Below are 27,278 nucleotides of genomic sequence, written 5' to 3' on the forward strand. Positions count from 1 at the left end.
AACTCGTGATGTCATTGTCTGGTGTTAAACGCCCACAATTTTAATGTAAACCCCATCGATGAGGTTCACTGTCTCTCGCATTCTACAAATCTCCCTCGAACAGATTTTGCACGATTGATTGCTTGCATCATTGGCGAAAATTACGCGAGGATTGTAATTATACGACACGATCAAAGGTAACAAACAGACTTTTCGGTTAGAATTTTTCCATCACGTAACTAAACGTGGCATTCCTTACTCGCAAAATGAAGTCGATGTCGTTCTCGGTTTTCGGTGCTTAAGGTCTTACACTGAAACCATTGCAAGCAAGTGGTAGCTTAAGAACGCTTCAATTTAAAGTGTAAGTAAAATATGTCACAAATTGGGTATCGTGTTTGTCATAAGCTCCATCACTTGCAAGTGATAGAACTTGCATCCTCAAAGTGAGATGTTTCCATCGACGTCCTTTGTCGAGCTTGAAACATGTTTTATTTTTTTCCTTTTTTATCTGGAAACGCTTATATATCCGACAGAATTCAAGCATTGCACTCAAGTATAGATCAAAATATGTAACAAGTAGAACGAGGGATACCTTACTGAGATTAAGTTCGAGTGAACAGACTAACGGCTCAACCTCAAGTAACAAGATGGCGGTTGACAGTCTGATCATGAGGTTCTCTGTACATGTTAACTTGTTATTTTTCTTATTTAGAAATCCATTCCTTTTTCGAAAATACAACAGTAAACACTGAGTAACGAAGAAAAGGTCATTGCGAAGGTAAGTTTAATCCACTGAGTTTATTAATAAGGGAACATTCACCCATACATCAAGTTGATCACGTAAAATTAGTACATCAATATTAAAGAAAATATTGAGTCTCACAACAAGCATTCAAGTCATTACTTTCGGATGGGGTTCACAAATCTCCCTCGAATAGATTGTACGCGATTGATTAATCGCATCATTTGCGAAAATTACGCGAGGAATATAATTCCACGACGCGATCAAAGATAACAAACAGACTTTTTACTAAGAATTTTCCATCAAGTAACTGAACGTGGCATACCTTAATTGCAAAATGAAGTCTATGTCAGTTCTTAGTTAATTCGATGTTTTGTGCATAGTTTTACCGAGCAATTTCGGTGCTTATGGCCTTACACTGAATCATTGCAAACGAGGAGTAGCTTAAAGACGCTTCGGCTTAAAATGTAAGTAAAATGTGACACGAGTTGGGCATCGTGTTTATCATAAGCTCCATCACTTGCGAGTGGTATACCTTGCACTCTTAAATTCAAATGTTTCAAGCAATGTCCTTTGTGGAGGGGCTTGTAACATGGTTTTTGTTCCTTTTTGAACTGTAAACGCACATATATCCTACAAAATTCAAGTATTGCACTCAAGTTTTGATCAAAATATGGAACAAGTAGAACTACAAATATTTCATTGAGATTAAGTTCGAGTGAACAGACTAACGGTTCAACCTCAACCTACAACAAGATAGCGGTTGACAGTTTGATCATGAGGTTCTCTGTACATGTTAACTTGTTAATTTTTTAATTTAGAAATCCATTCTTTCTTCGAAGGTGACACAGTTGACGCTGAGTAACGAAGAAAAGGTCATTGCGAAGGTAACTTTAATCCGCTGAGTTTATATGTAAGGGAACTTTCATGCATAGATGCAGTTTATCACGCAATATTAGTATATCACAGAGAATAACTATTTGAGTGACTCAACAAACATTGCAGTTCTTTCTTTCAATTCTTCCGTTCTATCTCCCTGTTTTGGGGCTGATCAATGCACGCCTGACCCTTTCCGAGAATCGACAGACCCATACGTACTCTGCATTGATTCACACTTATCGCTTATAACAGACAGCAAAGAATATTACCAATTAGATCTTGGCAGTGAAAGGCCAGGGAATTGCGGTATTTTGGAACTTTGTCGTAAAAGTTGCATAGGCATTTTATTGTTGTAGCACTCAGTCATCCAGATGAGTGCTTTTGATACTTTGGTACAAGGTGATTGACGCATAATTGTCTGTGATCGAGTTATCTGACAGACCACACCACAATTCTCAAAGCACGTACTTACCGCTCAAAGCAATGCATCATTGCAAAGCAACACTGGATCAACGGACGCGAACTAAATGCAGCGTCTTTAAAATTCGTAAAGAGCAACTCACTTGCTGACATATAGAAAATGAGTTTTGGGGCCAGAAGCACGTGTACGACACAGACTATTTGAAGGACAACCTTCAACTTGAGTCGAAACCGAGCGGTTTTATTTGATTGAGTAGAATTCATATCATTTTTTCCCAACAGCTGTTGGTGGAATCGATTTCAAGCGTTGTGTGACAGATTGTGTCTACATCAGGAAAGAAGCTGAAAGCTAAAGGTAAGAAGATATCTTTTAACAAACCACCGTAAAATAATTATGTGGGGATATTTACGAATCGCACATAAAGAAACGCACACCGTCAATAATCGTTGTCACAGCCACCTAGTTTTTTAAACTCAGCAAGTTTATTGGTATGTGTAAGTTAAATTTTACTGTGGGTAAAATCTGAATTTCGAAAGTAGGTTTTTTTTTTCTTCTGACGTATAACGCAAACGTGCTAGAGTCAAATTTGTATTCCAGACTTGCTGAAGGCATAAATCGAAAGTGAAATGGTTTGAAATGGAAAGACTTGGGTAATATTTCTCGCTGATGTGATTGTAGAAATTAATTTGTCTTCTTTGCTGCATTGTTAAAAATGAACGTGATTTTCTCACACGGTTTAAAGATGCGATAACTATTGGGATACAAGCAGAAAATGTCTGCGTAATGTCTGCAAAAAAATATCCGTGCATACTTTCGCATCAAACGGGGGCTAGTGTTCATACAATTATCTGTCACGCGTGACAAAAGTTTCGTCGGCAAACAAGTGTTCTTTACGTGTTCTCGCTTTTGATCTAACCTACGTGGAGGAGCTTTAAATGACAACAAGGGAATTACCGATATCAGTTTTCGTCTTTTCATTCCGCCTGATCAACTCGTGATCTCATTGACTGGTATTAAACGCCCACAATTTTTCTTCTGTAAACCCTTCCGATGGGTTCGCTGTCTCCTGCAATCTACAAATCTTCCTCTAATAGATTGTACACGATTGATTACTCGCAAAATTTGCGCAAATTACTCGAGGAATGAAATTCCGCGACGCAATTAAAGGTAACAAAGAGATTTTTCGGTGAGAATTTTCCATCACGTTACTAAACGCAAAATGAAGTTGATGTCAGTTCTCAGTTAACTCCATGTTTGTTGCATGATTTTACAGAGAAGTTTCGGCGTTTGAGGTCTTACACCGAAACCATTGCAAGCAAAGGGTAGCTCAAGGATGCTTCAGCTGAAAGTGTAAGTAAAATATGACACAATTAGGCATCGTGTTAGTCGTAAGCTCCATCACTCGTGAGTGGTAGACCTTGCACCCTTAAATTGAAATGTTTCCATCGGCGTCCTTTGTCGAGGGGCTTGAAACATGTTTTTTTGTGGTCCTTTTTTATCTTCAAACGCGTACATATCCTGCAGAACTCAGGCACTGCACTCAAGTATAGATCAAAATATGGAACAAGTAGAACGAGAAATATTTCACTGAGATTAAGTTCGTGTGAACAGACGAACGGCTCCACTTCAACCAACAACAAGATGGCGATTGACAGTTTGATCATGAGGTTCTCTGCACATGTTAACTTGTTATTATTTTTTTAATTTAGAAATCCATTCCTTGTTAGAAGATACAACAGTAAACACTGAGTCACGAAGAAAAGGTCATTGCGAAGGTATGTCAGTTCTCAGTTAACTTTATGTTTGCTGCATGATTTTACAGAGAAATTTCGGCGTTTGAGGTCTTACACTGAAACCATTGCAGGCAAAGGGTAGCTTAAGGATGCTTCAGCTGCAAGTGTAAGTAAAATATGACACGAATTAGGCGTCGTGTTTTTCATAACCTCCATCACTTGCGAGAGGTAGACTTTGCACCCTTAATTGAAATGTTTCTATCAGTGTCCTCTGTCGAGGGGCTTGTAACATGGTTTTTGTTCCTTTTTGATTTTCAAATGCGTACTTATCCTACAGAATTAATGTCATTGCACTCAAGTATAGACCAAAATATGGAACAAGTAGAACTACATATATTTCATTGAGATTATAGGTTCGCGTGACCAGACTAACGGCTCAACCTCAACCAACAACAAGATGGTGGTTGACAGTTTGATCATGGGGTTCTCTGTACATGTTAACTTATTAATTTTTTATTTAGAAATCCATTCTTTCTTCGAAGATACCACAGTTAACACTGAGTAACGAAGAAAAGGTCATTGCGAAGGTAAGTTGAATCCACTGAGTTTATAAATACAGGAACATTCACGCATACATGTAGCTGATCGTGTAAAATTGGTATATCATATTAAAGAACAAATTGAGTTACTCAACAAGCATTAAAGTTATTACTTTCAATTCTTTCGTTCTATCTCTCTATTCTTGGGGCTGACCAATGCACACCTGACTCTTTCCAAGAATCAACAGACCCCTTCGTACTCTACGCTGATTCAAAAAAAAAAAAGTAAGGAATATTATTAATGAAATCTTAGCGGTGAAAGGCCCAGGGTTGCAGTATTTTGGAACTTAGTCGTAACATTTGCATTTTACAACAGTCATTTCATTGTTCTGTTGGACTCAGCCACACAGATGAATGCTTTTGATTCTTTGGTATATGGTGATTGACGTATGATTATCCGTGATGGCATGATGTGACAGACGACGCCCTAGTTCTTGAAGCATTGCATCATTACAAACCAACGGAGGCGAACTAAATGCAGCGTCTTTAGAATTTGTAGACAGTCAATCACTTTTTTACTTGTAGAAAATCAGTTTTGGGTCCAGAGGCACGGATACGAGAGAGACGATTTGAAGAACGACCTTCAAATTAAGATATTTAATCGAAAATCGAAACCGAGTGATTTTATTTGATTGAGTCGAATTTATATCACTTTTTTCCAACAGCTGTCAGTGGAATCGATTTCAAGCGTTGTGTGACAGATTGTGTCTATATCAGGAGAGAAGCTTGAAGCTTAAGGTAAGAAGAACGCTCTTAACAAATCATCGTAAAATACTTATATGGGGACATTTACGAATCGCACATAAAGAAACGCATACCGTCAATAACCTTTGTCACAGCTTCCCAGTTCTTTAAACTCAACAAGGTTATTGGTATGTGTGATCTAAATTTTACTGTGGGTAAAATGTTAATTTCTAAATTGGTCTTTTTTTGTCTGACGTATAACGCAAACATGCTAGAGTCAAATATTTTTTTTGAGAATTGATGAAAGCGGAAATTGAAAGTGAAAAAGTCTGAAATGGAAAGACTTGGGAAATGTTCCTCAAACTGATCTATTTTAGGAATCAATTTGTCTTTTTTGCCGTATTGTTAAAAAAGAATGTGATTTTCTTGCACGATTTAAAGATACAATAAGCATTAGGATTCAAGCGTCTGTCGTGATATATTGTAGCTTGTAATCAGTTGGATTTTAATTGGGAATGTGAAATTTAGACTGGAAATTGAGTATGGAGGGAGGGGTGGGGGCCAAGAAAGTCAGTTTCACAGCTTATTTTTCATGCAGGCTGCAGTTGTTGCATATAATATTTTTAAAGCTGAACGGTATTGAAGCTAATCTGAAAAAAAGAAAAACATTTGAAAGCAATATAATCTTTGTGGGGCAGCATGTATTTGTACATGAATTCATTCATCAGACTGAAATCAACATTTTCAATAACCAACATGTTCTTATTAATAAATCGCATAATATTAAAACTGGAGTCCAATCCTCTAACACCTAAAATTATGACCATAGAACCAATATGCATTTAAAAGCCAGATGGAAGATTTTCATCAGTTTATTAACCCTTAAACCCCTAAGAGTGACTGGCTTCTAATTTCTCCTTACAGTTAATCACCCTTGAATAAAATTTAAGGGTTGAGAGAATAACAAAAATAATCACCGATTTAAGAAGCTCCTGATTGTCAAACAAATTCTCCTTGTCATTAGCACAGGAAATGTAGAGAGATCAGTGTGGAGAATATGAATACTAATGCTAGGGTGTAAAGGGTTAAGGGTTCTGTTGTTATAATATTACTCCTGCCACTGTACAGTGAAAATGTTTATGTAATTTAAACTGTTAATAGAACACAAGCTTCTTAGTCTTAACTACACGTTGTCAATTGTCTCATTACCACTCATTTGTGTGGCATTCAATATTACCACTTTTCTTTACATAATGTTATGTAACTTTGTCTATTGATGTATATGCGGTTGTTTTATATTGTTATTTGTTGTGTGAATGACAGGTTCTAATTTTAGTAAAAAATCACCCTCAATAACTGTTTGGGAATCCAGTTTCCCAGATACTGATATTGATCCGATAAGTGCAGATAAACTCAACAGGTTTCTTTAATCTACACCAGCGAGCACGCCATGTTACAGTACCATGATTCTTTTTGCACCGATAACTCTATATAACAGTAACGAAATGTCTAAACACTACATTCCCTTTCTTTGCGAAAAGAAACAAACTAACGAAAAGTGAAAACCTTAGACAAAATCTATGTCTATTTAACTCAATAAACAGTCTAAACGGAGTATTTTCTCTCAAAAACTGTTCACTTATCTAGAACATAAACAATCTTAAGAGTGCACTGTCTTTCAAAATTGTTCACCTATTTAACACAAAGTCCTTAAACTTAGTTGGCATCCGTATAGTTCGAGACGGTCTACTCTTTGGCTCAGTCGTGGTTACCGTGTCAGCAACTGAGGGTGGGACCATGCGATCCTCTAGGGTTTCAGCTCCCGTAGAGTTGTCTGGTTCCTGTGGGGTTCTGTATGGCTTAAGAAATGAACAGTTTCTCGGCTGCACTGTACCGTCAGTCAATTTCAAGGTTAGTTCTTGCCCTTCCTTTGTCTGAACAGTGTGAGGATTGGGCTCAAAGTTAGCAGCTAACTTTCCAGATTGCTTGGTGTTCTTGAGAAGAGTCTTGTCTCCAGGTGTAATTCGGTTGCCCACATCTTGCCGTTGTTTGTCACCATACATTTTGCCTGCAAGCTTTTGATTCCAGTCACGATTTCTTGTGCTCTCATCTAGAACACTTTTGTTTGGACACAGTTCTGGAAGCTTTGTCTTCAATTCTCTTCCAAACATAAGAAATGCTGGGGTCACCCAACTTTGGTTCACAACCAATTTTTCATCTTCTCAATGCCTTGATGGCCTTCATGTGCTAAGCGCAGTACTTCGCTTCTGAGGCTTTGGGGAATGACAATCCTTGTTCCACGCATCACTAATTTTCATAGTACACAAAGTTCATTCCTCACACTCAAGAAATGAGTCATTTTATACTGTGACCAATCACCACTTTGTATGTTGTGCCTAACACTACACAGTTCAGGATCGTTCTCTGATTCTCTTTCTACTTCCTTTGCAGTCATAGCTACTGGTGTACCTTCTTGTGCAAGTACTCTAAGGAAGTCGGCTTCCTCACCATTGCAATCTTTCTGATTCACATAATTTAATCTTGAGAGAGCATCTGCGATGTTTGTCTTACCAGGGCGATAGATCACTTTGAAGTTGTAACCCTGTAGGCGAAGGACCTATCGTTCTATTCGTGCAGATGGCTTTGAGGACTTGTTGTAAATGCACTGCAAAGGCTTATGGTCAGTCTCCAACTCAACCTCTCGACCGAAAACATACAGCTTGAATCTCTCACACGCCCATACTAAGGCAAGGGCTTCTTTTTCTGTCTGGGAATATCTCCTTTCGATATCAGTAAGATTTCTTGATGTATAGGAAATTGCTCTCCACAGGCCGTCTTGCAGCTGAGTGAGGACAGCTCCTGTGCCTGTGGGACCAGCATCGGCAAAAATGCGTGTCCTGCATTCGTTCTTGAAGTAAGCAAGTGTTTCTGCTCGGGTTAGCAGATCTTTCAGTTTCTGAAAAGATCTCTGTTGAGCATCTTCCCACATGAACTGTTGGTCTTTTCTCGTCAGCATTCTGAGCGGTTCGGCAACTTGGGAAAAATCTGGCAAGAACTTGGCAACTGCAGACACCTTCTCTTCACTAGGAGCGATTCCTTTACTGCTCAAGTCATGTCCAGAGAATGTTAATTTTGGAAGTCTGAACTGACATTTCTCATTTAGAGTCAATCCACGTTCTCTGAGACGGTGCAGAACAGCTAGCAGATTCTCATCATGCTCCTTGATTCAACATCCATGGATGATCAGGTAGTCAGCAATATTTGCAACTCCTTTACAGCCAATTAACACATCTGACCATTTTCTGATATTTCTCAGGAGTTGAGGTAATTCCAAACATTAACCTCTTGTATTGATTAAGACCTCGCTGTGTAATGAAGGTTGTAATACGACGCGATTCAGTTTCAATTTCCACCTGGTGGAAGCCCCTCTTCAAGTCTAATTTACTGAACGCTGTTGACCCATTTACGTCATGTAGAACCTCTTCAATAGTGGGAATAGGGTGCCTTTCTCTTTCAATTGCCTCGTTGGCTCTTCTGATATCCACACAGACCCGTGTGTCTCCGTCAGGTTTTGGTACCACCACCAGAGGTGAAACCACTCTGTTGGACCACAATGATGATGATGATGTCTTCTTTCAGCAATTCATCTAGTTTCTTGTGGACTTTGTCTCTTAAACCAAAGGGTTACCCTCTGACAGGCTGTGCAACAGGCTTAACATCTTTGTTCACATGCAACTTAAGCTGACAATTTTTCAATTTACCCACTCCAGAAAAAACATCAGCAAAGTTCTTAACAATGTCCACAGAAGTTCCTTCACTTGTGATTGAGTATGCTTGTTGTGAGTTCGGGGGTCTAACTCTCAACACATTCAGCTTCTCAGCAGTATCCTTTCCCAGCAGAGCTTTACCACGACCTTCAAAAACAGCAAACTCATCCACACACTTTTCTCCTGACAAGGTTCCAACAACCTCGATTGGTTTGGTTTGGCCATAAGCAAACAGCTTCTTTTCACACTTTCCGGATTAGCACTTCACTCCTTTCTGTTTAAGACTCTCCCACGTAGCACACTCCACAACGTTACATGTTGCCCCCGAGTCAGTAAGGACATTCTTTAACTGCACACCTCCAATAGACAAATCAACAACACCACTCTAGCCATTACTACTCTTCGTATCCAACACAAAAGCGTAGTTATCTTCTTCTTCTTTCTCTTCTGAGGCTTTATTAGCTCCTTCTGAACGGTCTCTTCCACTAGGTTTCTTGATTGACTTTGTCTTGCAACAAGCCGCAAAGTGACTACTTTTACCACATTTATTACAAGTCTTGTCTAATGCTAGACAGCTCTTGTCCAGTGGAAGATGACCAGTTCCACCACACCGGTAGCATTTCCTTTCTTTTGAAGGTTTCTTTCCTTTTGTCCCCTTTTTCTTTAATGGTCAATCATTCGGAGACAGTTTGTTCACCTGCTTAGGTCTTTCCATAGACTGCATTCGGTTGTTAACAGCTTCATGGACTCTTGCAGTTTCTCGCAGCACAGTCGAGGTTGCTTCACTTGATTTCTCGGGAAATTTTCGACGAAGTTTTGGATCTCTTCATTTTTCAATGATCTGATCACGGATGGCTTCATCCACGCTTGGAAACTCACAGGATATAGCCTTCTGGCGCAGACGGCACACAAACTGATCGATAGTTTCCCCTTCCATCTCTTGCATTTGGCGGAAAACATGTCGCTAAAATGGAACATTAACTTTCGGTGTAAAATAGTTATCCAATCGTTAAATGAAGTATCTTGATCCTCAGACACCCGAGTGAAATAAATTTCTTGTAACTCAGTATCTCTTGAATGTAACAGCAACGCTACTTTCTGCCCTTCATTGGTTACTCCTTTCGAGGCCACATACAGGTTAAAAGCACGTTTCCATCATTCCATCGTCTCCAGGATCTGTTTTGCACTCGCCCCACCTGAGTTGGTGGACGATGGTGCGCTTGGGTTGCTTTCTTGTTCAACGGGTGTTCCAGTCGCGGGCATGATTTCCTTCTCGATAAAAATTATATCACAAATTTAATTTTTGAACACTTGGAAAATCATCCTCGTCGCCAAATGTTATGATGGCCTGTTAATACACAGATAAGTGCAGATAAACTCAACAGATTTCTTTAATCTACACCAGCGAGCACACCATGGTACAATACCGTAATTCTTTTTTTCTTCTTTTTTGGACCGATGACTCTATATAACAGTAACAAAATGTCTAAACACTACAGTAAGGACACTGTATTTCAAATGAACAGACATGCTAAGAACTCTTGACCATTTCAGTGATGTTAACTCTTAATTTTTATTAAGTATGTGAAATTCTGATTGATAGCTATATCATGGTTGATAAGAATTTTTGGTTTGTTTAAGCTTGATATGTTTGAACAGGGGGTGAAGGGGGGGGGGGTGTTGCACAGGTTATATGCACATCAAAAAGTTGAGGTTAATTGCATCACAAAATAATGAGTCAACGTTTAGGTTTATGTATTGTGATAAGCAAAAAAGTTCACAGTTCATGGGGTTTTATACTTTCGTATTTTTACAGGTCGCAAAAATTAAAAACACTCATTCCCGCATTTTCACCCCCTCTACAATAAAGATGATTGATTAATAATATAACAATGGCCTCAAGCACGAGGATATTTTTGGCTTGATTAGTTATTGATCTGTTCATTCTGGGAAGAAATATAAGTTGTGTCCATGTCATGTATAAGTGAGAAGACCAGTCACTTGAGAAACTCAAGAGGACTAAATATGAAATTTGAAGTGTTATATAGAAATAGGATGGCAATTAAATTATGTCGGTTAAGAAGATTTTCCAAGAGTTGCAAAATTTACTGTGGTGTTCTTTCCTGTTGTAAGTTTATTTTACTTGATAAAAACTGAAAGAGGGTCAATTTTTAAAAGAGTACTAAACTATTACTACCATAATCTAGCTCTCAGATACATGCAGTATATGAGCCTATCGCTTTTTTGTTTGTTTGTTTTTTTTTTGCTTTTTCATTTAATTCTCTATCGAATAATTGTGGTTTTTCTAACCATTTATTGGACTGGAAGAAAGGGATTGTTTTTTCTTGAATATGTTAAGGCTGTAAACTTTGAAGAATATTTATGGAGGTGTATAATTGAAGTCACTAATAATCCTTTTATTGCACTACTTTGATACACCTAATATTACATGTACGTCCATTAAACTATAATCGTTATTATAAAGATGATGCTAGTACTTCCTCTAAAATTAGGCAGAAAAATTACTTTGTCCTGATTTTGATTACAAAAGAATTTGTGGATCTGGAGAATTGGTGTATTACATGTGTTAATTGCATACTGTGCCAATTAACATGCCCTTCAGTATTTACTTTAATTTTCAACTGAGATTAAATGTTCAATTTATTTTATACATATATTGAGATAGGGAAAACAACAAAGAGACTATAATTTCATCCCATTACAAGCCTGTTTCATGATTACTCACTCATCTGAGGATTCTATTGTCAAGAATATTCTCAACCATCATTTATATACTTTACTAATTTGCATAATAGGCGTGGCGGTAAATGTAAATGCTTTGTTCATCAGTTGTTACGCAGTAATGCTTTGTTTCTTTGGCGGCATGAAGACACGAGTTCATTATTTTTATTGAGTGATGATAATTCATGTTGGCAAACGATAAGTAATTTTTCTTTGAGGCAGAGGTTGCATCTTCTGCTAGCACCATTGTGGGGTGATGTTGAAGAAAGGATGAACCATGAAATAAATTGGACAATGTTAATTTCTTTAGGGGTCCAGATATATCGCGCTCTTCTTTTACATATCGACACTGTACTAAGGGAAAATAACTTACTATATATATATAATACATTTTAGTTGATAAAGCCCCCCCCCCCCCCCCCCCACCAAAGTAGCACTACAATTTCTTCAGAAACTTGCCCCTTATTCATTGCTTTTAATTTGTTGATTTTAGAAAGAAATTAAACCACCATTCAGCTTCCCTCCTGGATGTTTTTTAGTCTTGGTAGCCAGTTCTTTCTGTAAAGGAAATTTTTGTAGAGTAAGGAATTATTATGATTTACCCAAAAACAAATCAAAGTAATGAACTTGATAATTAGTATTAATCCTATATAACTCTTATGTGTAGTAAACAAGCTAGATTGATTCAAGACCACAAACACATGCACTTATCATGAGATTTTTATAAATATTGAAAATAAGTTTAAGTCTTCACAAACTTTTCAGGTAATTTGACATAAACATTGTTTCACATTTTATGATAAAGTAGAATGTAGTTCACTGGTTCTCTCTTCTCGGGTGATAGAGGATCACAAGTGGAGCTTAATTGTAGTCAGTGATAGCATCCAAAACAGTTCGAAAACAGCAAACAATTTAATGAATGATTTAAATTATTAAGTGTTCCAAGCACACCAGATCAGAGGTTGATAGCCTGCCCTGCATTCAAACACAAAGTCCCTCCAGTTAGGCTACAACCATTGTCCTTTGTACTTTTATACCACTTAAATTCTCTGCCTTTTGGTTCTGCAATTTGTGCAAATGGAAAAAAATCAGTGAAAAAAAATTGATTTAAGAGTGCTGCGTAGAAGTTTAGTTCTAAGGTGCCCAAAAAAGTAGACTACCAGAGTTCCTTGTGGCATGCTAAATTAATTTTTTTCACTGATTCTTTTTATAATTCACGAGAGGTTGCTCCGTGATTCAGGCAAAAACCTCATCACTTTAGTTGCTTCCCCCCCGGTTGCCTAAAAAGTTTCACTACGAAAAATCTCACATTGTAGGGATAAATTGATCTTCACTAGGGCACATGGCATCAGCTGCAACACCAGCGTTTCCTTCTACCAAGGAGACAACCAACTATGCTCGACTCTGTCGCCTTCTGGTGGATGTTGGATCCAAAGCCTTGAGAAACACTTTTGATGCCATTCACCCTCCTGCAGGACTTCACACAGTTTTGGGGCGTCACCCAGTGCATGCAGCACTAAAGTCTCTAAAGTACAAGAGGGTATTGAATGCTACGCAATGGGGTAAGCTGTATCCAACTAGTCCATCATCTGTTTCATCAGCAGAGTTTGATATCACACTACTGATGGTGTTACTGAGGAACATCTGTACATTGGCCCCTCCCAGCACCGGATGGGACAGTCTTCCCCCTCCTGCAGACGTGAGTAAGCAGGCCAACATCGCCAGGCTGAAATACTACCGTAATACTGTGTATGGCCATGCTAGCCAAGCCTCTGTGGACGATTTTGCATTCAACAACTACTGGCAGGAGATTAGCAATGCCATAGTAGGACTGGTAGGAGCAGGTTATGGAGCCGCTATCTGTAAGCTTAAGAATGGGTGCATGGACCCTGACACTGAAGAACACTACAGACAGCTGCTGAAGCAGTGGAAGGAAGATGAAGACAATATTAAAGAAAAGCTCCAAGATATTGAAGGTAAATATAATTCTGAAGAATGCAACCTTAATCAAGCAAAAGGTGTCAGGAGGAATGGCAAATTCAGCCCGGACATTTAAGCTTTGATTTCTGTAGTTATGCATCAGTTACAACTTTTTAATGTTACCCACTGGTCATCTGCAGTCGCCATAATTCACACTGGTCAAGAATATTCGAGCAAATCTTCATCTAATCAGAAGCAAAAATAAAACCAATCACGATTCAATGGTAAACAGACAGGTGCTGAAGATTAAGCAAAAAAATCCGATTCGGGATATACCGCTTGATTAAATCAAAGATTCTCAAAAACAGCTCAAGATAAAGAAAAATATATTTTTCCTCGTTACGAGCATGGGACATGAAAAATCGAACCTCAGACCTTTGGATTCCGCGTACCAATGCTCTACCACTGAGCCACAGAGACTCTATGGTGAGCTAAGCCCATTACGCAGTTCATATATGACACGCGTCCTGCATGCTGCTAGGATCAGCAATGTCGATAGCGACATGTTTTTATAAAGAATAAGAAAGATGGTAAATTTTAAGCTTGGTAAAAGATACAGAGAAAGATGTTTTTCATTTTGTCCCGAGCGTGTGAAAAAGAAAAAAAAAACAAAATAAAAGAGATGGATAGACAAAACTCTAGGATGCACATTAAACATAAAAAAAGACCTTAATCAGGTGAGATGTGAGGTTAGAAATATTTTGGAAAAATTGGATACGGTGATGGCTCGACAACAGGAAACTAAGGATCGAGGTAAGTTTTTTTATGAAACTCCATCCCTCTCGCTTAATCTGTGATCGAAAATAGATTATCCTTTGGCATGAGGTTTATCAATCTTTAGCACAAATCTTTGTTAGTTTTTAACGCTTGTTTGAGTGTTATTTGTATCTGAGAGGAAATTTCATCGTTTCAATGAGGATTCAGACTCAATTCCTAAGGGAAAGCCCTAACTCATAAAACTCTGAAATACGCTTTTACCCTCAGGTAAACTGACGAATGACTTTGAGTGGATGAGAACTGAAGTTGGAAACCTACGTGATAAACTGGACACTTTAATGGTGCGGCAACATGAAGCACAAGATCAGGGTGAGTTCTAGATGCTATTTCTTCGGTCACTTTTCAATTAACAGTAACCTTTTAAAATCGAGTGCAGTATGAGAGATGTTTCAAAACTTTCTATCCCGTCAACAGTCATAGCGTAGTAAGGTGCATATTGCTGCATGCACTGTGATCATTTTAATGGTAGATAAAAATGTAGCAAACGACCCCCCCCCCCCGACCCCCCGACCCCCCCCCCCAAAAAAAAAGAAACTAGTAATAAATAACGATACTTATACTCCCAGATAGATTAAGAACAAATTAATGAAGGTCTTTTGGTTTTCCAATGTTGGTTGTTTCATAAACGAATTTCGGCTATTTCTATTAAAGTAGAAGAAAGAAAAACCTGGACTTCTTTCAGACGAATATGTGTTTTTAACTTTAGAAAAAGTGAGAAATGACATTGATCAGATGAGAAGTGAAGTTGGAAACATACATGACAAGTTGGAGAGTTTCATGATGGCCCGACAAGAGGAAACGCAACTTCAAGGTCAGTCCCTATAGCAGCTATGAATTTAAGGGCGATTCATCTATGGAAATGCTAAGCTTTGGGAGAGTTATTTCTAAGTGAGTGTTCATAAGAAGAAGAACGTTGCATTTTTCGAGTGAACTACATTAAAACAGATTAAACCTATATAACCTCGTGGAAAGAAGAAAAGCGCTCGTTGTTACCGTAGGGATTAAGAGTGCCGATTTGGAGGATAAATTTTTCTTCTGGTGTTTTGCGGCTTTCTGAACCGCCTAGATGAAGGGAAAGGCCGCAAACTGCCATATGTTGTTTAGAACGATAAGGGAGACTAAAGTGTCTCATTGTTTGTGTAAAACCGCGGTTTGGGTTAGACCTCGTTTAAAGGAGCGGCCCCAAAGTCTGTAAACCAACGAGGCTCAAACTGCACATAATAAACTAGCCAAATGTACTAGCAAAACTTGGCATGTGATCGCACGGAAATCACGAACAATACAATAAAAAGGTGCTGTTTGTTTCCGAAACAGATTATAAAGAACAAAAATTTGAATGAAAATTCTGAAGATAAGCGATGAATAATGCTTCATTTTCACTGAAAGTAGACCTGTGTCTTGAGGGTGCGAAAAGATGCTCTTTAGAAGGATTTGCAATAAGACCTCTCATCGCCGTTTGTGCAACTGGCGGGGCTATCATGTTTAGGTTTTGCTCTACAGTCCTCTTCCGGGCACAGCCGCCTATTAAACCATCGTCATCCACGTGTGGAAATAGTTACTGAAACCTCTGCCAAAGCCATTTGATATGTTGCACAACAGAGATGGGAATTAATGTTAATGTTTAGCAATGACGTTAAGTTATTTTTGACAAGTTTATTGTTTTTCATACACGATGTATTTTAAATGGAGTGGCCATCAGTTAACGCTTCTGCTCCGCTAATAATATTGAAATGTTCATCCTCAGGGGATTACCTTGATCAAATCAAAATTGATGTTCGAAACGTGAGTCACAGGTTGGACGATTTGGTGGCACAACAAAGAGCAACTGAGCAGCAAGGTGCGTACTGCGCTAACTAAGTGACAATTGGAATACTGGCTCCAGTTAGTTTTTAAGGGCGAGGCTTGAATCAGTTATCACACATGAAACTGAGAGCGAAAAATCTAAAAGTTTAATTTAATCTAAAAGTCATGCAAGACTTGGAAAAAAGGCAGGCTCATGTTTTTATTGAATATTAATACAAATGGGCCATCCCCTGTGCTGTTTACATTTCTTTCTATCTGTCACGGAATAAATAGTGAGTAGCCTAGCCAATCAGATTGCAGCATTTGCGAGCGAACGTATATTTACACTAAACCCAATAATATCAGCGCATGGGGAGAATAACAAAAAATTAGTTTGAAATATTGGGGTAGGAATCAGTTACAGCAATTGTTATTTCATCACAAATTGAATCAGATGCCTCCATGGGAAAAATAAACCCATCATAATTTGCCTCACATCCAACATGTGGCTTCGTAGTTCAGTTGTAAGCAGCACGGTATCTCATGAGGAGCTTTGGCCCCGAAAAGAATTCGCAGCACGCATTCTACAGGGGCGCGATCATTTCTGTCATCGGTGTAGAGAATTACTTTAACGCTTGCAGTCGGTAGGTGTCAATGCGGTTATTAAAACCTGTTGATTTTAACTTAGGGCCAGTTTACATGGAGGTGGGGGACCCCAAGTAGGTGAGGTGACCCGCCTAGGTGAGGTTACCAGCCTTTCCATATAATCTCTCATTTTATCTTGATCACGTTTACATGATAGGTGGGGTAGCCCGCCAAGGCGGGTTGCCCGGTCTGCCAGATAGAGTAACCCTGTATGCCGGGGTGACAATTTGCCATGTAAACGTCCCAAGATGGGGTAACCCACCTAGCCGGGGTCGCGTTCATGGCATAAAGCTCAACACGTATGTTTTAAAACTTTGTACGTTTCGTAACCGTCTCATGGTAGAAATTACCAGAAACCGCAACAGAAACACAAGGAGTGTAAAATTTTTACATTTTGGAATATTTAGCGTTGTAAATCGACCATATTTCGTTTCCCAAACTATTCCTTATAACGTATTCAGTCTACGATTCCTCGCGTAACCTAACACCGCGTAACACAACGCGTGACGCTTTCATGAATAAATACAAATGTGTCCGAGAATTAATCTTTCGTCTTTCTCGAGATGTGAGCTTGGGACGCCTATGCTGAAACTCCCTAATTGCAAGCACAACAGCAACCTCAAGAAACCTCACCCCAGCACCCCGAGGTTGTAAGATTGCATGTAAACGCGTTTTATTTTTCGACCACGGCTAGGCGGGTTACCTCAACTACCCGGGGTCCCCCACCTCCATGTTAACAGGCCTTTAAAGGTTCACCTGATAACTAATACCTCATCTAATTTTAAAAGCGCGAATTTCAATTACGAAACCACAATAAATCTTGGAACGGAATCACTTGGCGCAATCTCTTCATGGAGGCCAAAGTCTTCCATCGATCGGCTGAGTTTTCTAGAGTTACGGGATACAGTCTCAACCAGATGTGCTAACGAAAAGTTAATGTGGAATCAAGCCGATTGCTTTTGCAAAGAACGAAGTCTTTCGTCGATTCCCCGATGACTGCAATACGTTCTGTCCCACCAGCAGTTCTCAACCGCGCCAACAAAGGCTGTTCGTTAAATATCACGTCACCAAACATGTTGTATGCTCATTTGGTCTCTGTGCCGGATTAATTAGACAGCGAGAATTTCCTGCAGATGCATTCGTGAGGTCTCAAAATGTAATGTTGGAAACTGCGCGATACGTCAATTATTCCTAATTTGATTGACATTTATAAGTGATTTCGTTTAACAAACAAGATGTATGCCGCACGTATTTTATCGCCCCTTATATGACATTGTTCCACTTGCTTACAGCGGACGTTCAGTGCGTTTTTTCTCGAATAAGTCGAGAGTTGTGAGTGGGAGTTAACCAAAGCGTTGAAATAGAATCGTTAAATCAAGTGAATAATCCGTGACTTAATTAGGAAGCGTGGTACAGCCTTTTCACGTTTTCGACAATAACCCTGTTAAATCAAATCGCTCTCGACCGTACACTTTAGGCGGGAAATGCCTCTGGTCGAATAATCATGGGGAATTGCAGAGATGTCGGTCAAGAATAGCCGAGCTTGACAAAGACATTCGGGAACCAGTAAAGGATAATGATTATATAAGTTAACGGTGGATACCTCAACTTTCAGTCAAAAGAAAGAGTCCAGGCAAAGAACGGTCTCCTGATATTAACTAGTGTGAATTCAATTTTTTCGTTTCCTACCTGAGGGTTAATTTTTAATCTCTCCTATACCCTCTCGGGTAGTACATACCTGAGGGTTATTTTTAATCTCTACTCTACCCTCCTGGGTAGTGTATACCTGAGGGTTATTTTCAATCTCTTCTATAGCCTCTTGGGTAGTGTATACCTGAGGGTTATTTTCAATCTCTTCTATCCCCTCTTGGGTAGTGTATACCTGAGGGTTATTTTCAACCTCTTCTATATCCTCCTGGGTAGTGTATACCTAAGGGTTACTTTAAATGTCTCCTATACCCTCTTGGGTAGTGTATACCTGAGGGTTACTGTTAATTTCTACTATACCCTCTTGGGTAGTGTATACCTAAGGCTTACTTTAAATCGCTACTATACCCTCTTGGGTAGTGTATACCAAAGGGTTACTTTTATCTCTTCTATATCCTCTTGGGTAGTGTATACCTGAGGGTTATTTTTATGCTCTTCTTTACCCTCCTTTCACGGCAGTTCCGTTAGACGATATTCATAAGCGTGAATTTGCTTACAATAACCTTAAACGTTGTTTTAGAGAAACGTGAAGCCTAGCTTCTACCCTGTTATAGTCAATTTTGGCAAGAGGGTTGTCTTCGGAAAAGCTAAAAATGCCATTCCAAAACCTTCGCATTTAAAAGGTCCTTTTAAGAATAGTTGCATTGTGCCGAAGCATGTAGACGGAGCAGGGAGACCATCAGTTGAAAGGGATGTATATTCTCTGGATTATCTAATCATCACAGTTTCCGGTCCTTAAAAGTTCAAAACCATTACCTGTGTACAGAAGGGTTTGTCTGAGTTAGCCTTACATAGGCCTAGGCCTTTGATCATGGAGGTAAAATCAGCTTTACCAGTGCCGCTTTTAAGGCAATTTTTGAGTTTCTTCTTTTACGTGTTTTAAATTGTTCCTGTTATATGTTGCTCTAACATTTGGCCAGGACTATTTGTGGACCTTTTGTTAACGATTTACCGTTGTCTTCTTTAAGACATGCATTGTTTCTACAAAGAAAATAAGCTTAGCGTACCGCCCCTTAGGTTATTTCGAATTAGATCCGTTAAGTTTCCTCGAGGAATTTCCCAGAGCTCTTGTTTCTGGACAATGTACGAACAAATTAGTGTTGCATCTGGAAAATGAGTAGAAATGTAATTATGGGAAGTGGCAGTTTTTTCCATTTCAGTCGGAAGCACGGGTTCGAATTTCATCGAAGCCTGAACCTTTTCACAGGTTTCTTCCTGTAACTTTTAAAATTATCGCTTACCTGTGGTTATCATGGCTGTATTTATGACAGAATGCTAACAAATAACTGTCACTGGCATTGTAGAGGATCCAAGCCTCAAACTTTTCGATTTCGCGAATGGATATACTTTCATTTTACTAACTGAGCCAAAGAGGCAAGTTAGAGAATCATCTCATCTGCCAGGCTGATATTTTGACCAACATCTTGCATATAGTTAACATGACGCAGGGAGAGGAAGCGGGCTGATAAATTTTTAGGCTTTTTCGTAGAGACCAGGTAAAGATCTCTCACATGAATCCCTTTCGCCCTCAATAACTTCCTCATCAATTTTAGAATCAGAAATTATCATATGACGGTTGATAATTAGTATTTATGTAAACGGTCTACCAAATGTTTGTCAAAATTGTTCAACTGCTTGCTACGTGGATGACTAAGCTCCTATTGTCTTTGACCGTGAACGACTTGGATCACTCAAAGTGTTAATTCCGACTTACAACGGATTCGCAATTGGTGTTTCAACAATTGCTCGATGCTTAATCCAGATAAGACGAAACTAATAGTTTTTGGCAGCCGACGAATGTCTTCCAAATTACTGGACTTTAAATTATCCCCACTAGGAAAAGACATTAACCCGGCTCAATCAGTCAAAGACCTTGGAGTAATTTCTGATCCCACGCTATCTTTTGATAATCATATTTCTACTGCAGTATCGTCTTGTATGTCGAAATTATCTAAGATAAGCCGTATTACGTTTTCGATAAACAACTGCTTGAAACCATGATAAACGCGTATATTTTCAGTAAACGATATTACTGTTAATCAGTATGGTCATCCACCTCAGCCTGTAATATTCGTAAATTGCTATACGTTCAAAACTTTGCCGCGCGAACTATCTGCAACGTAAAGAAGTATGACCATATCTCTCTTGTATTAAGAAACTTACGTTGGCTCCCTGTAAAAACACAACTGTATTGCCGAGATGCTACTTTAACATTTAAATGTATGACGGATCAAGCCCCGGAATACTTAACATCTATGTATATAACAAGAGGCAGCGTATCTGGACGTATAAACAGAAACTTTCAACGACTAAACATTCCTCTTTGTAAAACTGCAACAGGAAAGAAAACATTTTGTTATAAAAGTGTATCTATCTGGAACAAGTTAGATCCAAGCCTTAAATTATGTAAGAGTTCCGCTTCCTTTAAGAGAGCTCTAAAAAAATCCCCTTTTTAATGAATTTTTAAACTGACCACATTTTATTTAAAAACATATAATTCGTATTATATTTTATATATTTTAATTTGTAATCCAATTTCTTTACTGAAAAGCGGCAGATGGGGATGTGTTCAATACGTGTATGTAAATGTATCTCTACTTCTTCCCGTCTAAAGAAGGCAGCGATGACGTAATTCTTTGGTCATACAGGTTTGAATAGCTTAAACTCTCTAAACTCAAATGTGAAAGAACAGAAACCAATTCTTTTAAAAAAAGTTCCTTATAACACGTTGACCGAACGTTTATCAATATGATATCCAATACGTTTTGTTCGCGTTTTGTTTAAAAAATCAATTTGTGTGTTCTTAATGCTCTAACCTACTATCGTTTCTTTTTAAAATTGTTAAAATATGAGATTTATGCATAATTCTGCTGTCACCTTAGCAAAATCACCAAAAGTTTGTAGTCACTCAGGCGAAGAAAATTGATAAGTGAAAGGTGTTTTTACATTTCTATAATTTCGAACATCTTATTAGAAGAAATCCACCGGTTTTCTATGGTCTGGCCTGGACTTGAGAATTATCACCCAGGAAAGAAAGAGTACTTTTGACCAATTTGAAAAACCGGCTGACGGGTGTTTTTAAATAAATTATGGCTAACCTCTGAGCGAACACATATCAAAATTGAAATGCCTTCTAAACCCCTTATATATCACAAAATTGAGGAATACAAACGATTTCTTGCTGCATGTGGTGCGTTACGAGGAGCGAGCTTGTCAACTTTTGAAATTTTTGACGTCGCAAAAGGTCAAAAAAGGGCTTTTTGCAGCTTTGACTATTGAGAGCTCTCAAAGGATTTTTTAAGGTATTTCCAGAAATCAACGTGGTTTTATTTACCTACTACCAAAGATAATTTAATGGGCAGAGTTTGAGGCAAAACTTTTCTCTGATGCGAAAGCACTTGGACCACTCTTACAGAGATCGCCACTTAATTGATATGCAGTACTGTAAGAAATTGACTTCATTACCCATTAAATGCAGCGGATATTGATCATGTCGAGTTCAGAGTCTGCCTAGTTTCCGAGCCCCTCGACCGTGTAGTGTTCGCAAAATTTTGCACCCTCAGAGAGAAATGTTTTATTTTGCAGTTGTTTTCAAAAGGAAAAAATATCAGTTTGATTCCGGTTTTTTTTTCATGTTATTATGAATTAACAAACTTCGTGTCAATAATATCTGCTTCAGCCTTCGGCTTCGTCTGATAACTCAGACCTAAGTGGTGATATTTCACGATATCATTCTCAGTGTCATCGTATAATTGCTTATTTTTCCGAGAGTCATGGCGTCATAAAGCGTGTCGGTAAGAATGCCTCATAAAACTAACAACTAATTCTTTTTCAGATGGATTTGACCCAACTGTAATTATTGATAATATTCGTCAACTCTACAAAAATCGGGAAGGTTGGCTGGCACCGTTTCCCTGGTGTGAAGATTTTCACTTCTCCTTTGACGACATCTACACCAGACTTAAAGTCATCTACAGAAAGAAAACGAAAGGAAAAGCAACAGACCGAGTTGTCACGATGTCTGAAATCTTCAACCAGCACGAAGAATGTGAAGAACCAAGAGTTGTGTTAATTGAAGGGAAGCCTGGTATGGGAAAGACCACTTACTGTAAAAAAGTTGTTTTCGACTGGGCCTCAGGAAAACACGCAACCGGAAATTGCTGCGCAAACATCGTAATAGTGCTTTTGATCAAATGTCGTGATGTTCAGTCTGGCCTTTGGGAGGCCATTGAAGATCAACTTCTGCCTCGAGAAGTTGGTGAAGACCAACGTGAGAGATTCTTCGACTTCATTCGCCACAATCAATCTAATGTTCTTCTGGTACTCGATGGATTGGATGAAGTTTCCGAGAAGAAGCTACCTATGTTTTCAGAAATTATTCAAGGCCGTGTATTGCCAAACTGTCGCGTGGTTGTTACGGCACGACACGAAGCTGGAGTCAAAGTTCGAAAATACTGCGACAAGCTGTTAGAAGTTGAGGGATTTACTGAAGAAGATGTACAATCCTTCATCAGAAAGTACTTCAAAGCCGAACCAAACTTGGCCAAGCAGCTTACCGCACACCTGTATATTGATCGCAAGTTATATGAAATATTGACGAATCCTCTCAACACTGCGCTTATTTGCCTGGTTTATGAAGATTTGAAAGGTATATTTCCTGAGAGCAGAACGAAGCTGTACACGGAAATAGTGGAGTGTGTACTAAGAAGGTACAGAACAAAGCAGCAAATACCAGAAAACGGTGAAGACCTTGTTGACCTTTACGAAAGCCAATTGAAACACCTTGGTTCGATAGCTTTGAAAGGTTTACTTGAAGACAACTTGGATTTTGACGAAAAGGAGCTTGGAAAACACAAAGCAAGCGATTTACCTGGATTTGGATTTCTGTCAGTTCAGCCTGGAGGCAGTAAACTAAGACCAACTAGACGTTATAGCTTTCTTCACAAGACTTTCCAAGAATTCTTCGCAGCATACTATCTCAGTTGTCAGCTTATCCAGAAAGAAATTAGTACGAACAGCATAGCTGCTGGCAAAAAATATCGCCATGAACTTAAAGAAGTGCTTCTGTTTACATTTGGTATGCTAGCAGCACGATGCGAGGAAACAGTGGTGAACCTTCTGAAAAGCATAACAACACAGTTAAATCAGGAAGAAGAGAAAGACGTGGACTTTATATTAAAATGTGTTGATGAATGCAAAAAGAAGAACAAAAATATTGATGAAAAATTGGCTACCGCTCTTGGCGCTTCTCTTCAAACTGAAACTGTTGAAGTTTCAGGGGTAGATGAAACTCTAGCTGTCTCTTTAAGCAACGTTCTGAAAACAAATACAACTGTGACAAACTTAACATTGAGTGAATCTTTGCAAGGTGGGGTTGCCGCTCTGGCAGAGTGTTTGAAATATAACAAATCGCTGACAACGTTGAATCTGACATTTAGTAAAATTGGTGTTTATGGTACTGCTGCTCTGGGTGAGTGTTTGAAATATAACAAATCGCTGACAACGTTGGCTTTCAGTTATAATGAAATTGGTGATGATGGTGCTGCTGCTCTGGGTGAGTGTTTGAAACATAACAAATCGCTGACAACGTTGGATTTGAGTGATAATGAAATTGGTGATGATGGTGCTGCTGCTCTGGGTGAGTGTTTGAAATATAACAAGTCACTGACAACGTTGAAGTTGAATGGAAGTAAAATGGGTGATTATGGTGCTGCTGCTCTGGGTGAGTGTTTGAAATGTAACAAATCGCTGACAACGTTGGATTTGAATTATAATAGAATTGGTGATGATGGTGCTGCTGCTCTGGGTGAGTGTTTGAAATATAACAAATCGCTGACAACGTTGGATTTGAGTGGTAATGAAATTGGTGATGATGGTGCTGCTGCTCTGGGTGGGTGTTTGGAAGATAACAAATCGCTGACAACGTTGGATTTGAGTCATAATGAAATTGGTGATGATGGTGCTGCTGCTCTGCTTGAGTGTTTGGAAGATAACAAATCGCTGACAACGTTGGATTTGAGTGACAATGAAATTGGTGATGATGGTGCTGCTGCTCTGGGTGAGTGTTTGAAATGTAATACATCGTTGACAATGTTGAGTTTGTTGGATAATAAATTTGGTGATGATGGTGCTGCTGCTCTGGGTGAGTGTTTGAAATATAACAAATCGCTGACAACGTTGGAATTGAGATCTAATGAAATTGAACATGATGGTGCTGCTGCTCTGGGTGAGTGTTTGAAATATAACAAATCGCTGACAACGCTGGATTTGGGTAGCAGTAAAATTGGTGATGATGGTGCTGCTGCTCTGGGTGAGTGTTTGAAATATAATACATCGCTAAAAGAGTTGATTGTGTGGGATAATAAAATTGGTGATGATGGTGCTGCTGCTCTGGGTGAGTGTTTGAAATATAACAAATCGCTGACAACGTTGAATTTGAGTCAGAATAAAATTGGTGATGATGGTGCTGCTGCTCTGGGTGAGTGTTTGAAATATAACAAATCGCTGACAACGTTGTATTTGAATTTTAATGGAATTGGTGATGATGGTGCTGCTGCTCTGGGTGAGTGTTTGAAATATAACAAATCGCTGACAACGTTGGATTTGAAACGTACTACAATTGGTGATGATGGTGCTGCTGCTCTGGGTGAGTGTTTGAAATATAACAAATCGCTGACAACTTTGGATTTGAGTGATAATAAAATTGGTGATGATGGTGCTGCTGCTCTGGGGGAGTGTTTGAAATATAACAAATCGCTGACAACGTTGGATTTGAGATATAATGAAATTGAACATGATGGTGCTGCTGCTCTGGGTGAGTGTTTGAAATATAAAAATCGCTGACAACGTTGCATTTGAGTTAATAAAATTGGTGATGATGGTGCTGCTGCTCTGGGTGAGTGTTTGAAATATAACAAATCGCTGACAACGTTGAATTTGGATTGTAATAAAATTGATGATGATGGTGTTGCTGCACTGGGTGAGTGTTTGAAATATAACAAATCGCTGACAACGTTGGATTTGAGTTAAAATGAAATTGATGATGATGGTGCTGCTGCTCTGGGTGAGTGTTTGAAATATAACAAATCGCTGACAACGCTGAATTTAGGTAGTAATAAAATTGGTGATGATGGTACTGCCGCTCTGGTTGTTACGTAGGAGTGTCATCCTCATGTGACAATACTTGCAATAAATAGAACCCTTCTAGGACATGGCTACCTTGCCTTATGACCAACTTTAAGAAGCGTTTACGTCAGGAATAAGCAGCGATTAATGACTCTGACCTTGAACAGGATGAATGCACAGTAGCTTCCATTTATCGATATCAGTATTAGTATAAGACTTACGTAGCATCTGTTTGCCAAGATTATTTACTTTTGTAAGAGCTTTTATAAGAGCATGTACGTTTAGTCAAGAGACTGTTACACTTTATTACAATCTTATCTACACAACTTTTACCTTGTCACGTTTAATGGATAAAGCTGTTAAAAGAAACTATGCTTCATCTGTAACGCGCGTGCGTGTAAACCGCCAGATTATCAACGCGAGGATAATTTGGAAACATTGGACTGCCTCGGATTTTGTTGTAGTTGAAAATCGGATGTAATATTTTTGTCTTTAGTAATAAATTCTGCTCATATATATATATTTTCTAGAGGGACTGCCATAATTGGTTTAAGGTTAGAGTAATTATTCTTTGGTGATCAGTTACTTGATTCTCATAAACTTACTTCAGTGTGATAATCTGCTAACACTTTTAAGTCCTGTGAGAAATTTGAAGTTGATAATTCTAAGGGTGCAAAGAGTTAATTAATAGAGTTGTAGCCATGTTGTAAGGTAAGACTCTTTATGATGACTACATGAGGCTTTGTTGTAGGCTGTGAAGAACAATCTATTTTTCGAAGTGAACTTTTTTTTAGAAAAGTTGTTACAAGACATTTTTTAATTTTGTATAGGTATGTTTACTTGAACCATTTATGTATTTCTTAAGACGTAACGGATATAAATAAAGGTATTTTCAGTAGAATTTCAGTTTTTCTCCTCTATTTTTTGTTGATGCGTATACTTTTTTTTGCGTTCATCCAGAAAGCTCCTTAGCCTGCTGCTTCCTTTCTTCAATTCCCTTTTTTCGTTTGATATTTCTTGGAAACTGACCCATGGTCGATGCAATTTGGATGTTTTAGGGGGTGGGTTTTAATCTGCTTACACAGAAAAACTGGGTGAAAGAGTGACTTGTCTTGCTAACTGAAATCAGAGAATACCTATGGCCAACTCGTGCATAGAGTTCTTCATCTAGCGATGAAACGTGGTTGTGAACCTGTGATTATATTCCTTGTAGCAATGCAAGGTTGCTCTTATCTCAAAAGCCGAGCATGGTAACCATGGTAACCATCAACTCCGCTGAGAAATAAACGCATTTATAGTCTTTAGAAACAGCACAAAATAGTATCCTGCGTTTATCGAATTTCTGTTCGCAAAATTTGTCAAATTTAGACGCTGCAATCCAAGTCTTTCTTCGCCTGCACAAACCAAATTTTGCTATTTTCCATTCATATGTCACGTTCCGCCTCAGCTGCTCAAGAAATGGTTGAATTGCAGCGCAACAGTCTTTGTCTACAGCCTTAATCCTCTAACTCCCAGATCAAATTTGTAATTCTCCTACTGTCAACCATAGAGTTCTTATGATGCTAGTTCAGAGAATTTAGTATTGAATCAACGAACTATCCACAAATTGATATTTCTCTTTATTCTCATCACATATCGGGTTGATATTGTATTGATATTGTAAGGAAAAATTCTGTCTTGGTTACTCATGGGAGTTAAAGGGTTGACTCCCGTGTG

At 38.7% G+C, this 27,278-nt stretch overlaps 2 protein-coding genes and 1 long non-coding RNA gene across 13 annotated transcripts in view; 2 read left to right on the top strand and 1 right to left on the bottom strand.

Annotated features, from left to right (window-relative positions):
- LOC113677750 (uncharacterized) lies at positions 1–26,463 on the top strand. 10 transcript variants are annotated; one of them, XM_089210197.1, is made up of 14 exons: positions 1–176; positions 692–757; positions 1,564–1,608; positions 2,303–2,375; positions 3,295–3,371; positions 3,731–3,796; positions 4,276–4,341; positions 4,533–4,578; positions 5,019–5,091; positions 12,863–13,522; positions 14,511–14,612; positions 15,010–15,114; positions 16,048–16,140; positions 22,273–26,463. In XM_089210197.1, the coding sequence occupies exons 10-14, from the start codon at positions 12,889–12,891 to the stop codon at positions 25,278–25,280; spliced, it is 3,942 nt and encodes a 1,313-aa protein (XP_089066323.1). In that variant the 5' UTR covers positions 1–176; positions 692–757; positions 1,564–1,608; positions 2,303–2,375; positions 3,295–3,371; positions 3,731–3,796; positions 4,276–4,341; positions 4,533–4,578; positions 5,019–5,091; positions 12,863–12,888; the 3' UTR covers positions 25,281–26,463. The 10 variants fall into 10 exon arrangements, with proteins under 10 accessions (XP_089066323.1, XP_089066320.1, XP_089066319.1 ...); XM_089210194.1 differs by lacking the exon at positions 4,533–4,578; XM_089210193.1 differs by lacking the exon at positions 4,533–4,578 and having other exon boundaries at positions 12,884–13,522.
- Positions 1–27,278, top strand: part of LOC113677728 (uncharacterized) — a 49,197-nt gene that overhangs the window by 7,596 nt on the left and 14,323 nt on the right. The window lies entirely within an intron of this gene.
- LOC149043458 (uncharacterized) overlaps positions 1–27,278 on the bottom strand; it is a 44,391-nt gene that overhangs the window by 3,741 nt on the left and 13,372 nt on the right. The gene's annotated exons all lie outside the window — the stretch shown is intronic.

Source organism: Pocillopora damicornis, chromosome 6 (genome assembly GCF_964200805.1).
Source record: "Pocillopora damicornis chromosome 6, jaPocDami1.2, whole genome shotgun sequence".
NCBI classification, from domain to species: Eukaryota; Metazoa; Cnidaria; class Anthozoa; order Scleractinia; family Pocilloporidae; genus Pocillopora; species Pocillopora damicornis.